Consider the following 15,110-nt stretch of genomic DNA (forward strand, 5'->3'; position numbering starts at 1 on the left):
AGAACAAAAGTGGAAACCCTATCAAGAACAAAGGAATAACTGATCGCGTAGAAACTCACGGCTGCGTGGGGTGAACCTCGGTGTCAACCCTCGTCCTTACGGCAATAAGCAAAAGCATCACGATCGTCGGAAGGAGAACCTACAACAAAAGACCGCCAAGAAACACATGCTTTGAAACAACAAAGAACTCGTAAGGAGACCTTGATTCCCCAACACCCCCCAAAAGAGATGGTGATGATGGTGCAAGAAACGGCAGGATTCTTACTTCCGCCGAGGTCGTGAAGGGGTGGCGACACTTGAGCAGCCAATTCTTTCGGAGGATGGCCTTAAGATGCCGACGGGAGCGCTCGTCCATCTCCCCCTCACCCTTCGTTCTCCTTTATTTCGAGAGCCAAACGTCGATGAAGAGAACGCGAAGAACACTTCCTTCTCCTTCACAATCGGAACCGGACCTCCGTGACAAGAAGGCAGAGAACTGAGAGAAGACGAAGTGGGAGCGGGAGATACAAGGAAACGCTCATCTCCCGCTTGATAAACCTTCGTGCAAAATTCCGGCGGTCCCTTCTTTGCATGGGAACTCAAAACCTTCCAGCCATCGGAGGATGGAAAACTTTTAAAGAACGGGAGGCGGGTAGTGACAACGGGGCGAGGAGGCACAAAAAATTGGTCGCAGAAAAAGAAAGACTGGTGGTGGTGGCGACAGGGATGGTGCAATCGCGCAAACCGACCGGAGGAGGACCATTCAGCTCGTGTCAAGAGCAAAGGAGCCAGGAGGGAGGTGGGTAGCGGCGACAATGGAAGATAAATGACGATGACGTTGGTACAGTTGAAGACGGAGGGGGTGAGTGGGCGGTCGGTGGTGGCGGCGAAAATGGGAGAAGGAAGAGGAAGAAGCGTGGCCGCAGATGACGATCGACTGAGAGTGGGAGGCAGCCGGTCGGTCTCCACCGTCGTCGTTCTTGCGTGTTGCTTTTCCATAGTGGGTCCCACTTCAAGAAAAAGTCGATAATTTTTTGGAAAATTCTTAAGTAACCTCAATTTTTTCTTTCATTTAAATACCTTAAATTGAAATCTCCGAATTGACCTTTTTAGGTCCGAACTGGTTCGGGTTAGGTGTTCAAATGAGCCTTTTTATGACCAGCTTTGATTTGCACCATAAAAATCTTACCACGGCATTAGCAACTTATATGAATTGTTTGATTGTTTTCTAATATAGCAGACGATTCATTAACACTTCTACATATTTTTTTTAACCATTATGCTGTTCCATTGGACTCAAAATTATACTACGTTATATTATCTTATACTATATTTTGTTATATTATATTATATTACCTTATAATATATTATATTGTATTATACTATATTATATTATCTGCCGTTAGTTAAGTTTTGATCGTTCTACGAAAAGCTGTTGGACTCTCTCTCTCTCTCTCTCTCTCTCTCTCTAAGTCGTTTTGTTTGTACATCCATTACTCATTGGACTTGTGTGGTTTAATTTTTTTTTTTTTCAGTTCTCTCTCTCTCTCTCTCCTCCACCACGTGCACGACCTGTACCCTCCCCTTTCTGTCTCCCCCACATTTGGATTAACGTATCATATATTATTGCTTTAATACCGATTATATCAACTCTAATTCAAATTGGAATATAGCTTAGTGTGATTAATGACATCTTAAAGTTGGCTTTAGCTTGCATCTAGAAAAGCTTGGAACCACTTAACAGTCCATAGCATGACACATATATATATATATATATATAAATCTCTGAAATTTTCTCCAAACTCTTCATTTTTAAAACTATATTTTTAAAGTCTGTCTCAAACTCCTTTAGAAAACCATGTACTTAATTGTTGAACCTTATATCCGAGTGCTAATGTCAATCATAACGACGTGACCAAACACATCTGTCCTCCATCATCTCTCTCTCTCTTACAAGTTCTCTACCTTTTTCCATATGCATAAAATGAAAATATTAATATTTTGTGTTGTTAGTTCTCTTTTATTTCTAACTAATAAGCCCCTATATCAATTAGTCTCTTTCTCTCTCACTACTTATATTTCAACTTGGGTATTGTATTTATAACACCTCAGAAATTTAGTTTCGTATTGAAATTGTGATAGATCTTCAAGGGTTTATAAAGAGGATCATAATGAGACGAGCTGAGCTAGAGGATTGAGCATAATTACAGTGTTTGCCATCATTTGCGGCTCAAAAAGTAATGCAACCTAGCGTGACAACCTTTTGCCACTCATTTTTCATTTCAAATGATGCACAACCAATTACCAAACGATGCCTTGTAATTTGTCCAAAATAAATGTTTATGGAGAACCAAGGCAGGCTTAGTTTTACATATATATGATTGAACGCAAGCATTGGAACCACCAACTAGACATGGACATGAAAGATGGGGAGGGATGTCCCCGAAAGGAAATACTTTATGTAAGCTAGGGCCCTGCCTGGTTGATAACTAGGCACTTCATGGCCTGCTCCCCTGATTGTCGCAAATGTTAGATTGCCCTGATAAGCAAAGGCATATCCACCAACCTACCAAAAAAACAAAAAAGTGAAATAAAAGCAACAAAGTATTCAAACAAACAAAATGTACACAGTAAGTATACTTCGGACACACACTTAAAACATATGCAGCAGATGTAGTATCTAAGGCCACTCCCAAAGCCACATAAATAAATTATTGATGGACTCTCGTGCAATCTAGAATTATACACACGATTTGGGATGCCGATGGGCACCACATATATAAAACAGACATATCCTGATAATTTATATGGAAACCGTGTAGATGCATATATGAACGAGTTGAATCAATGCTTTTCCTTTTCACTATAACGTCCTTGTTCGTCCGAAATTGGAAAGAGGGTTTGAGGAGGGACGGTCTCTAGTTTTGTGTTTTCGCATGATTGCTAGGGAGGCGGAGCTTGCCTCTTCAACTCTTCCATCCAGTTGGGGGTCTTGGTATCCTAGCTTTTTGCCCTTCAGGAGGAGTACTCCGTTGCGTTGTCCTCCCATGGCGCAAGCAAGAGGTGGGGAAGAGGTTTCCTGGTCTGTCACAGAGGCTAACAAATTGGGGGAGCACTGCCAAAGCAAATAAAGGTGATAATCCTAGTGCTCTACCAAGATTTCGACCTTGAGCTACTATGGTTGTTGAAGAGAGGCGAAGGCGAGCTAAGGATCGTGACATACCGAAACTGCATCCCAAAGAGGTGAATGAGAGGAAAAGATTGTATTTCTAAAACACAGCTTATCGGGAGAATTACGAGGCATTTGACTCTGCTTCGCTAGCCATTTTAGCCAATGGGATTTGGGAATGGAAGGTAAGCTGGATGACGCTTCTATCTGTAGCTCTTTCGAAAACCGTTGGCCAAAGATACCATCATTGAGGTTCATCTCGGTTGGTAAATTAGGTTGCTTAGGCTTCCGAGTGAGTTCAAGATCAGTAACAGGCATTTTGGGATATTGCTTCTTTGATTGGAATTAGTATTCTTGCTACTAAGCCTTACAGTAAGGGCTTAGATATACCTGCATCCAAGTTGAAGTTCCTCCAGGATTTTAGGCTATCCCAAAACTTAATCTTGAAGTGGAAGATAATGAGGTTATGACTCGAGTGATTGACTATACAATGAAGGTTAAGCTTTGCTTGATCTATAGGTCGGCCAGCCACTTTTGTAGACCATCTGGTGCATCGGAGAAATAAGAAATTGTTGCAGAAAAGGAAGCCCAACGGATGGTCACATGTGAAAATGGGTAGGAAGAAAATTATGTGTGCGCCCGAGGGGTCGACGTTTGGCACAACCCCACCATAACCTTCTGGTTCTTGTTCACCTGTTTCATAAAATGGGTATCAACAACATGCTGTTTGCAGTTGCCACTGAAGCCTGTCATCTACTACTGGCTGATCCCTCCTGTTCTAGTCTATTTGAATGGAGAAGCACAGATGGACACGAGGACCCTTGCAGACCACTAACTTCAAAATGTAGACCCTTTGGGAATCTTCATTGACAGGTTAGGCTAGAGGCCTACATCCCATGTGGTCGATATCCCAAAACATAGTAAATGCGTTGAATTAGCTATTTTCATGCTTAGATGTTTTATGAGAAAACAGATCATATTTAGCATAATTCTATAAACTCAAGCGTTATTTTATTTTTGGTAAACTATAGTCAACTTGTGTTTCACAAAAATAAGCAACAATGATCATATCTATGTATTAAAATTAAGTAAAAAAAGGTAGTGAATCAATCTTGAGGCATCTGGATCTGTCTAGTAAAGGACCTGCTCGAAGCTAGCTATATGTGGCATGTGTTGTATTACTTAATGTGAGATAATTTACCTCTTCACGGAAGGCCCAGGGGTACCACTTGGTTGCAATTGGCAATTTGAGCTCCTTCAGAGAATACCTTGTGGATGTGACAGGCACCCTTCCATCCACGTCCCCACTGCACACGCACCAAAGTAAGGCGTTAGTAAAGTTATAAGTGACCACTGAAAATGTTATCTTGTATGTCATCTTATCGTAAGCAGATTATTGTTTGTTCTAATATGTGAAGCAAAACACCAACCGAAAAGAAATATATAGTAGGTCATGTTTGGAGAAGTTCTCTTGTAGTTTAAAACTTTAGAAAGCAAGAGCTGAATTCGATTGAGCAGAAGGCAATGTGACAAAAATTGGATAAATCATAGGTTCTTAGTTTAAGTTTGACCAGAGTGAAAACAAAAGAAAAATCTTTCCACTTGTGAAATATATCCTGATAATCCAAACATGCGTATTGCCCACAAATGAAAACATGAGATCTGCACAATATATGATACATGTTAAGGAAAAACTGTTGAACACTTCGAAGCGTAAGACACGAGATTTTCACAATTAGGCAGTAAAACATCTTACTTGTAGATCCAAACTCTAAGGCTGGTATTCATGAGTTCTGTGAAAAGAGGTAGCGTATCTACACTATCACTCCATTGAATCGTCGAGCTGCAGATTCGGAACATGAGCAACATTAAATTAAAAATCTATTTTCAACCAATTAGAAAGCTGAACAGAGAATGGAGATCAGCAACATGAGAAATTTCCCATACTACCTGCATGCAGACCACGGGTATTTGAGACCTGTCACGTTTGCATGAAGTGCTGTTTGAACCTCTGGTAGGTTCAGGTAGTTTTGCACGTAACTATCAGAGCAAGGATCAAAATTTTCCTACCCATGTCGGAAAACACAGTAGTAATGAGAGAGCAAAAAGAAGGGAGAGAAAGACAAGTAATGCTCAAAGGAATCAAATAAAAGACTTGCGAATACAAACCTCCTACCTGAATATATATGTGTGTGTGTGTGTGTATGTATGTATGTACATATGTAAGATAGAGAGATGTATGTACATATATAAAGATAGATAGAGAGAGAGATTACCGAGGGGTGATTCTTTTTGGAAGCATTGATACGGCATGACGGAGCATAGATGTTGTACACATCAATGGCTCCTACAAGTCTCCATGCTGCCTTCTTTGCTTTCTGGCACAAATCATACTGCTCAGTTGTGTGAGGGGGGTAGCAGTTATTGTGGATGGTGTGTATGATCTCGTCCGGGATCAATGCATGACTCCAAAAGTAGTCATGCATTCCTTTGTCATCTGTCAGTTCGTTTATCGCTCCATTGCCAATCTACCATGTTGTCAGTAAGCCAGTGAACTTATGTTAAGATCATTTTAGATTGAAGGAGAAACATTTCTACTTTACTGGTAGTTAGAGGAGTAATTGTGATGGTTGCTGACGTAAATTAAAAGCCTGGATTAGAACCCCATCCTGTTGCTCTATTCTCTGCCTTTTTATATCGTGTTGCCCTGTTAGTCATGGAGGGCCGAGGTCAACCAGGGGATAATGATGCGTATATTCAAACTTTCAGTTAGTGAATGAACCTGAGGTCAAATAAGAAAGAATTTGTTGTTCCTGCAACTCTCTGTTACAGAGTCGGCGCCGAGAGAAACAGAGAGAGAGAGAGAGAGAGAGAGAGAGAGAGAGAGAGAGAGAGAGATGTCTTTCATGGAGTAGCAGGAGATGGCACCAACTTGAGTGGTGCCATCACATCTAGCAGACGGAGAGACTGTAGTCCAAACAGTTGATCAATATTTTAATGATAGGATGAAAGGAAGAGCGAGAGGACTTACAGTGATCCCTTTGAGGTTGATGGTGATGGTTCTGTTGGGACGCTTGTTGTTTTGGAGGATGATATGAGCGAGTTGAGGCACGTAATGCCCCGCATAGCTCTCTCCCGCAATATAGAAATCCCTCTCCTTGTATTCCGGGAACCTTTCCAACCAATTTACGAGGAAAGCATAATTATCCAATGCAGTTTGTTTATCTCCATTGATGATATAATCTATTGTATTATTTGAATAAGAGAAGCCCACTCCTACTGGCGACTCCAAGAACAAAACGTTCGCCACTGTCGGTAAGGAAGCCACATTAATCCATCGATCAGTGCATAGTCAGATGAAGCATTATATATGTGTGTGTGTGTGCAGTAATGAAATTGATTATATGATTCTTGTCCTTTGAAAAGGACTTTTCAGAAAAATGGATGACGATATTGAACGATTTGGGTTTGCTTTCATAAAGTTTCTTTTTAATGTTAAGGGATCCGATTAAACTGATTAGATGGAGAGGGCAGTGAATGCTCGGGGTCAATTGCACTCACAAGAATGGTCGGCGTCCTCACAGGCCACCAATTCATGGGAAAAGGGGCATTTTAGATTATTTTGCAAGCATCCATTAGCCCTGAACAATTGTTCTATATGGATACATTATTATATAGGCAAACACAGGTTTAGAAAAGAAAAATATGTGCCAACGAAAGGATAGAAAAAGAGGAATCCTGTTCCTTCAACTTGGTTCACACATCACAAGCATTCAAATCCATAACATCCAGTTCTCAGACGTACCATTGTTCCAGGCATACTCGTTCTTATAAAGAGTTCGCCCATCACTGGCAACTCTGAACGGTCCCAGTTCCTCCATGGCGCCATAACCGAGAGAAGAGCATCCAGGACCTAAGAACATCATCAAGAAGACATGCATAAATGCAGAGAGAGAGAGAGAGAGAGAGAGAGAGAGAGAGAGAGAGAGAGAGGAGGGGTTGTTTACCTCCATTAAGCCAAAGTAGAAGGGGTTTAGACTGATTCTTGGCGCCAACAGCTTCCACAAAGTAGTAGAAGAAGGCCCTGCCTGCCTTTTGATCAACTGTAACATAGCCAGCATACTGCTCAAAATCCACATCCGGTTGCCCTGGCAACCTCTTTACCCTGTCCTTCTCCTTTAACCCTTCTTGAGAGTAGTTAACCTTCTTCTCAGTAAGAACTTCGTTGAGCTGATAAAACTTAGTGTCTATATCGACTCCCCAGCTTCTTGTATCGACCTTCCCTTCTCTCATGGCCTTCATAAGTCGGTTCAGAGCATCTGTCTGCCTCCCTTGGCTGGTGCCCACCAACAGAGAGGCCAAAGCCAACAACAAAATCATGGAAACCAGACTGACTTCCATGGTTTTTCCCATTGCCGCGATACCTTCAGGAACTACTTATGGTGTGTTACGACGCCGTCTCTATAATCAGGTTTTAGTTTTTGCCTGAGGTGTGTGCTCTTAGAAGACATTCAGTCAATCAGATTTGCCAAATTTATGAATATTAATACTATTTTTTTCATTGAAAGGTGTAGATTGCTGTTTCTTAAGATGGATAAAGATGAGCTGTGAATTCTATAAATGAAATGACTGAAAGATGGGTGGAGTCTGTCGAGTTTGAAGGCAATTAACTGATTTCCAGTTTTGAGGGAGACGGTATCCGAAAATGTTCCCTTTCTTATATGTAAGGAAGTTAGAACCCCGAAGTTTCTTTAGAGGAGGTGTAATGAATGTTAGTCTTTCCTTTTTTAATTGCTTGGGATGGTGATAATTATTAGAAAGTATGTTTATTGCATTTTAAAACGTCGACAATTTTGGTTTTTATTTTCTTGTCCAGAAATGTTCCCGCATATAAGGATGTATAAACTTTAGTTATACAGATCAATTCTTGCGTCAATTTAATTTGAATTAAATTTAAATGAAGATCAGTGTTGAAAAAATCACACAAATTGAAACCTTTTTAAATGACTTCAGCTGCATATATAAGGTTGGAAGATAAAAACTCATTCCTTGACATGATCCAGTAGATGAACTTCTTTGTCCTGGGGATTTAGAAAAGAAAGTAGAGATGCAGAAGAGATGCCGGCGGGATTGAAATCAAAGACCTTTCTAGATATGATAGTGACTTCACCATCCAGCTACGTCACATAGAATCAATCATCTCCCCTCCTTGATATGTCTAGGGGGCGTTTGGCAATGAAAACAATAACATATTGTTCCATATATTTGTCCTAATTTATGATTAATTAGAACGATACATGAAGCATTACGTTACTGGCCTCACTGCCAAACGTTTTCCAAGGGGCTGTTTGGTAGTAATAGCAAGCAGTAACACAATGTTACTTTTTCATGAAAATGAAGATGTAGATTCATAAAACACTAGAACAAATGTTTCGTGTATCTACTCCAATTTTTAAAGTAAATTCATATGACAATAGCAATGTGTTACTATCGCCAAACAACCCTAAGTGATCTACAATAAATATATATATATATATTGGATGTTACTTAGAAGTTAGAACTCGGGTTTGAAAGATCCACTAACACACCCACAATATTCCTCTGTAAGGTATCTTAGGATCACATTGATTTGGTTGACAATCCAGACCCACAATATTCCTCTGTAAGGTATCTTAGGATCACATTGATTTGGTTGACAATCCAGCCATATTCAAACACTTAGAATCAATTAACTGGGCGACTTGTTTTGCTTTAGGGTTGCATGTGATCTAGAATCTATTTTCGTGTGGCCTTGGTCTTAATGCGGCAAATTCAGCTTACATTTATAGTACTGTTGGCAAACTATGCAAGTAATAGGACGGGCAACTCAATGTTGTCAAATGCTGGATAGTTGTCAGATGAGTAAAATTAAAAAATTCGTCGAAGGACTGAATGCCAAACTTATGAACAAGTGCCCAAATCATATCAACCTATATTGGCATCCCTCTTTGAGGCTCCAAATGATAGAAAGAAAAGAATTTTCTGAAGGCAATTTATGTTGATCTTTGTTTGATTTGTGATGAAGTCACCAACGTGATATCTGTAATTGGCACGCATAATCCAGTAGGATCATCTTCAGTACCATCCAAGCAGTGGTGTAAAAAGAAACAAAAACACGACGGGCAAGCTGTGATTGATCACCACTTCTCGAGACCCACTTTTCCAATTCGATTAATCCAGAAGCAAATTAACAAATGATACTTTGAAATTTGCACAAAACAAATGTTCATGGACAACTAAATCAGTATTCTTCCTTTGGATAATCTGCAACGGATCTAACACATTGAAAAACTGTCCACCCAAATTCCGTAAGAAATTGTAATCTCATTTACTCTAAGACCAAATTGATAAAGGCCACCAACTAGCTAGGCACTGGCTTCAAAGGTGGGGAGGGCAACCCCTAGAAGGAAATGCTTGATGTAAGAGAGAGCCCTGCCTGGCTGATAACTGGGAACTTGATGACCTGCTCCCCTGATCGTGGCAAATGTGAAGTTGCCCCGATAAGCAAGAGTATAACCTCCAACCTGCAAGAAAATATGAGAGTAAAGCAACATAAGCATTTAGTGGTATCTAACTAGAATCCTCACGAACTGTTTACCTACCAATTATTAAGAAATGTAGGTATAATTTACTGATGCAAGTTTCATATCGATGGTCTGAACCAGCTGTCTAGGTCGACAGATGCAGCATCAATGGAAGAAGTATGCTCAATTAATGTCGATATATTTACCTCGTTGCCGGAGGACCAAGGGTACCATTTGGTTGCAACTGGCCATTTGAGCTCGTCCAAAGAGTACTTTGTGGATGTGACGGGCACCATTCCATCAACGTCCCCACTGCATGCAAACACCAAACAAGGTGTTAGAAGATTTAGTAACCTCCAAAACTAAGGTAGTGTTTGGTATTCAGATTTTTTGGGCATGGGAGGTGTAACTAGATGAACCAAAATGTAAACTTGATCCCTCTATTCTTTCTTGCATGATTTACAAAACCTTGTATAAACAAAGAGAGAGCAATAACAAACTCATGAGACTGAGAATCTTATGAGTAACATTGACTGGACACTTAAAAAAGTGTTTTATAAATCTGTCTACTTTTTGAGACAGATGCATGTTATTGATTCCAAACAGCGTCTAAGGATGGAACACGTTGAATCATTGTGCTTTCCTCTGTTCTCCCCCTTTTCTCTTTTCTCTCAATTTGCACAATAAAACAGACGAAAAAATATTCTGTGTAGTCCAAATACAAAACAGGAGACCTGCACGGTCAGACTGTGAAACATCTCACCTGTAGATCCAAACTCGGAGCCCATTGTCGATGAATTCCGTAAAAAGAGGTAGGGTGTCCGCCGAATCAACCCATATACCAATCTTGTCACTACAGATTCAGAACATGCTACACATCAAACTGAAAATTTCGAACCAAAAAATGTTGAACAAAGAAACGGAGACCAACAAACAAGCGTGAAATTTCTAGTTCTCCACAGTACCTGCAGGAATACCACGGCCACTTGATACCCGTCACATTTGCATGAAGAGCTTCTTGAACATCTGGCTGGTTCAGGTAGTTAAGGATGTAATTGCTAGAGCAAGGATCAAAATTTTCCTACCCATGCGAGAAAAAAAAAAGGCAATAGCACATATGTGTGTGTGAGAGAGAGAAAGAGCAGAAACACAAAGCTCAAAGGGTTTATATAAGAGAGAGAGAGAGAGAGAGAGAGAGAGAGAGAGAGATTATAATATACCAAGGAGCTGCTGCGCCCCTTTCCGGAATGATCATGGCAGAGTGGAGCATGGATGTTGTAAATATCCATGCCGTTAACTGCAAGAACAAATGCTGTGGAAGTTGCCTCGTCGCACAAGTCCTTTTGCTGATTTGTGAGAGGAGGGTAGCAGTTCTTGTGAATCGTGTCTACGGTCTCGTCCGAGATCAATGCATGAGTCCACAGATAGTCAAACCGGCCTTTGTCGTCTGTCCACTTATTTATCACTCCATTCCCAATCTAATATATTCTTATTTTGCCAAATAGTTAGTAAGTATTGAATGAAAGTGCAGAACCCTGTGGTGGTAAGACAGAAGTTGTGAGGCACGCACACACACAAACACAGAGCGTCCCATTTCATGGCGGTTCAAGTGAGAACATCAGTTGAAATAAGCAAATCCAGCACTCTTGCAATAGCGGAAGAAAAGGAGAGTGAAAGGTCTTACGGTGATTCCTTTGAGATTGATGGTGATGGTTCTCTTGGGCCACTTGTTGTTTTGGAGGATGACATGAGCCAGTTGAGGCACAAAATGCCCAGCATAGCTCTCTCCTGCAATATAGAAGTCCCTCTCCTTGTACTCCGGGAACCTTTCCAACCAATTTACAAGGAAAGCGTAATTATCCAAAGCTGTATGTTGATCTCCATTCGAGCTGTAATCTGCTGAAGTATTTGAGTAAGAGAAGCCCACTCCTGCTGGCGACTCCAAGAACAAAACGTTTGCCACTTCACGAAAAAAAAAAGAAGAAGAAAATTGAAGGTCGACATATGTTAAGAATCATCAATGCTTCGACACATGAAACAGCAATGGTCGTGAAGAAAAAGAAAATCTTAAAGTGTATTCATGGATAAATGTTTTCTCGATTAGTATTATCGACTTTTTATTTAACCATAGAAAAACTTATTGTTTGGCGAATATGGCAGATTGGCAATATAAATAAACTTATTGTTTCTATTGTTGCTAAAATTTTTAGGTGCATTTTGTATAGTTTCTTAAAAAATTTATATGTTTCCTTGTATAAAGCTGAAAGAGCAAAGGCAACTACAGCACACATAGCAACAGGGGAGAACGCATTGGGGGGGTGCAAAATCTGGATAATTAATTTGCTTGAAGTAACTGAGCAGCAAGAGAAATGCAAATTTAAGAGGTATTTTCTGACAAGTAATTTCAGCTAAACAGTCCACAATGAAGCCGGATAGATCGTTCTCAGACATACCATTGTTCCAGGCATACTTGTTCTTGTAAAGCGTCCGGCCATCACTGGCAACTCTGAACGGCCCCAGTTCCTCCATGGCGCCATAACCGAGAGAAGAGCATCCAGGACCTAAGAACATCATCAAGACGTCACGCATAAATGCACAGAGAGAGAGAGAGAGAGAGAGAGAGAGAGAGAGAGAGAGCAGGGGGGGTTCCTTACCTCCATTAAGCCAAAGTAGAAGGGGTTTAGACAGGTTCTTGAAGCCAACAGCTTCCACAAAGTAGTAGAAGAAGGCCCTCCCTGCTTCTTCATCGACTGTAACATAGCCAGCATACTGCTCAAAATCCACATCTGGTTGCCCTGGCAACCTCTTCACCCTGTCCTTCTCCTTCAACCCTTCTTGAGAGTAGTTAACCTTCTTCTCAGAAAGAACTTCGTTAAGCTGATGAAATTTGGCGTCTATGTCGACCCCCCAACTTCTTGTATCGATCTTTCCTTCTCTCCTGGCCTTCATAAGTCGGTTCAGAGCATCCGTCTGCCTCCCTTGGCTTGTGCCCACCAACAGAGAGGCCACAGCCAACAATAAACCCGAGAACAAGAGACTGCCATCCATGTTTTTCGCCATTGATGCCACAGCTTGAGGGGAATTATGGTCTGTGATTATCTTGTTTTCGTGCTTATGCCGAGTGGGTTGCATGGTTTTCTACTAATGTGGAAGAACATATTAAATTGCCAAATTTATGAACATTCATTAGTTGGCTTTAGCGTTGTAATGTGTAGATTGCTGTATTAATGAAATGAATTAAAATCGTTCCGAGATTATTAACATGATTCGGTGTCTTTCCCGTTTTGAAGGCAAATTGACTAACTTATTCTAGATTTCAGCGATCTGTTGCGCCAAATTTTCTTTCCTTGTACATATGAAAGGAAAACCAAACCCTAAAGCTCTTGTAATGTTCCGCTGGACTAGTGGATATGATGTACAATGTACAGGCAATTGCTAGGCTTTATGTGTACATGTGCGTTTGAGAGCTTTCTGCGGAACCTATCAACAGCTTCAATTTTATTTTTATATGGATCCATTTTCTAGGTGGCCTCATGATATGGTTTACTATGTTGGTGAATTGTGTATATATGTATTTTAGTAATGTTAGAGGTTTTTTTATTACTTTTAGAATTGTTCAATATAGAAGTTTTGCAAGTTTCTAAAGTTATTTGTGAGGGGTTTTAGGTAGCTATAGCAATATGTAGTTCGGAGTCAGTGTGACGATTATTTCACCTAGTCTTTTGATGAGAATTGAGTCCCCTTTCATTGTGCTTCTAGGCAGGAGTGAAGCCAGAAATTTTTTATGAAGGGAGCTGAATTAAAGTTTTTAAATTTTGATCAGAGCCGAAATATCATTTTTCAAAATTTTTATATAAAACAAGTGAAATTTTTTAACATTTACATATAAATTAAAAAAAAAGAATTGAGGTGAGGCTAGGGCCATGCAGCCTACATTGGCTATGCTCCTACTTCTATGGTCTAGGGTTGAATGAATAGTGCTCTCACCCAATTATTAGAGAGATCTAGTGCATAGGAATCAAACTAATGATAGAGATTTCACATCGGTACTCTGCCTCTCGAGGCTATTTCAATACATAGTTATGATCCTTTCATTTAATTAGATTTTTTAAAATTTGAAAACGACCATAGATATGAGTAGGTTTGTAATTTATTTTTGGATGTAAGAATTGAAATCGTTTGTAAGTTTATGCACATATAAAAAATATATATAACATGTTTATTATGTAATATTAGTCTTAAAAAAATTATTAAAGCTATTCTTTTGAATGAGTGGAATATAAATCTATAAAATATTGAATTGAGATGATCTATAACATTTACAACGTATTACTACTATGCACAGAAGCGTCCCCACATTTGCTGGAGCTCTCATGGCAATAACCAGTTTGACAAATTACCTGAAGTGGTTGCCGTTGTTAGGAGTTGGTAAAAGGGGCGTCACACGTAACGGTGTTTTAAAGGGTTGAGCCAACTTGAACCCGACTCAAACTCGATCGACTTGGGTTAAACCCGACTTGGATTAAACCCTTTTGTTAAACAAGTCAAGCTCGAGCTCGAGTCAAACTCAAGCGGAACACATCAAGGTCGGCTAGGGTCATGTATACTGCCCCATTCAAACCGGCATTAGCGAAATCCATGCTCTTGTCTCATATTACTCAAAAGCTTCTTCTGAAACTAAACTCATTATATAAGGATAACACAGAAATTTAGTGGCTCGGCCTAAACTAAAGTTAAAACCTGTCTGAATTGGAGATGCGAATCAAGTCAGCCCACTTTGTGTTCAACTCATGGACAGATAAGAAAGACATCAAATCGATCGGATGTCTGTCGGGAAGAGGGCAGATTATCGCCAAAGGTGCTTGGTTTTTAATAATTATATGTTAAACAGTTCTTTATGAAATGCTTCAAGAGACGGGTAGGTGGGTGCATAAAAACAAGACTTAGCATATTTGATTTGCTTAAGAGTTATTCCCGTGGACCATAAAAAGTGGGATTGTGACACTTTAATTGACGGTTGTATTGAACCCACCTAGATTCCAGCGCAGCACAAGACCCAGCCACCATACTCAAACATACCACCTTTGCCCCCTTAACGAGATCGCACAAAAAAAAAAAGACTTTATCGTAATTGTTCCAACTCATCTATGAATTGGAAAACTTGCAAGACAACATAAGAGAACTTTGCAAGTTGAAGAGATGTAAATGTTTGTCCAACATTTGTTTCATAATTTAACATCTTTAAAAAGCTAAAAATCACCAAGGAAGTTGGTTTGCACATACATTGGCATGGCCTTATCGGTTGTGTAAAGTTTGTAAGCAGCAAGCTATAGACACCATGGTATATATTTTGAAAAAGTTTATAGTAAAGATTTGATCCCAAGCTTTCACTGTTCAGT

General features: G+C 40.0%; 2 protein-coding genes across 5 annotated transcripts in view; both read right to left on the reverse strand.

Annotated features, from left to right (window-relative positions):
- Nucleotides 1-924, reverse strand: part of LOC116255963 (ABC transporter A family member 1) — a 39,329-nt gene extending 38,405 nt beyond the window's left edge. For 3 of the 4 annotated variants that reach the window (XR_004173010.2, XM_050079300.1, XM_031632062.2), the window contains exons 1-2: nt 266-924; nt 60-139 (exon numbers count right to left, since the gene is read on the reverse strand). Coding sequence is in view for 2 of the 4 variants with exons in the window: in XM_050079300.1 (XP_049935257.1) it covers nt 60-139; nt 266-355 (170 nt within the window). In the remaining 2 variants the exon portion in view is untranslated. Of the gene's footprint in view, nt 1-59; nt 140-265 lie in introns of those variants that run through there. The other variant, XM_031632071.1, reaches the window with a different exon arrangement.
- A 1,311-nt stretch (nt 925-2,235) lies between these two features.
- On the reverse strand, nt 2,236-12,758 carry LOC116246875 (uncharacterized). Its single transcript, XM_031618781.1, has 16 exons — nt 12,366-12,758; nt 12,165-12,272; nt 11,396-11,673; nt 10,932-11,189; nt 10,677-10,792; nt 10,475-10,564; nt 9,918-10,023; nt 9,561-9,711; nt 7,156-7,581; nt 6,954-7,061; nt 6,180-6,457; nt 5,425-5,676; nt 5,099-5,214; nt 4,905-4,991; nt 4,350-4,455; nt 2,236-2,545 (listed from the first exon to the last, which is right to left on the reverse strand). The coding sequence occupies exons 1-16, from the start codon at nt 12,658-12,660 to the stop codon at nt 2,387-2,389; spliced, it is 2,934 nt and encodes a 977-aa protein (XP_031474641.1). The 5' UTR covers nt 12,661-12,758; the 3' UTR covers nt 2,236-2,386.
- Between the last annotated feature and the right edge of the window lie 2,352 nt (nt 12,759-15,110).

Source organism: Nymphaea colorata, chromosome 1 (genome assembly GCF_008831285.2).
Source record: "Nymphaea colorata isolate Beijing-Zhang1983 chromosome 1, ASM883128v2, whole genome shotgun sequence".
Lineage (NCBI taxonomy): Eukaryota > Viridiplantae > Streptophyta > Magnoliopsida > Nymphaeales > Nymphaeaceae > Nymphaea > Nymphaea colorata.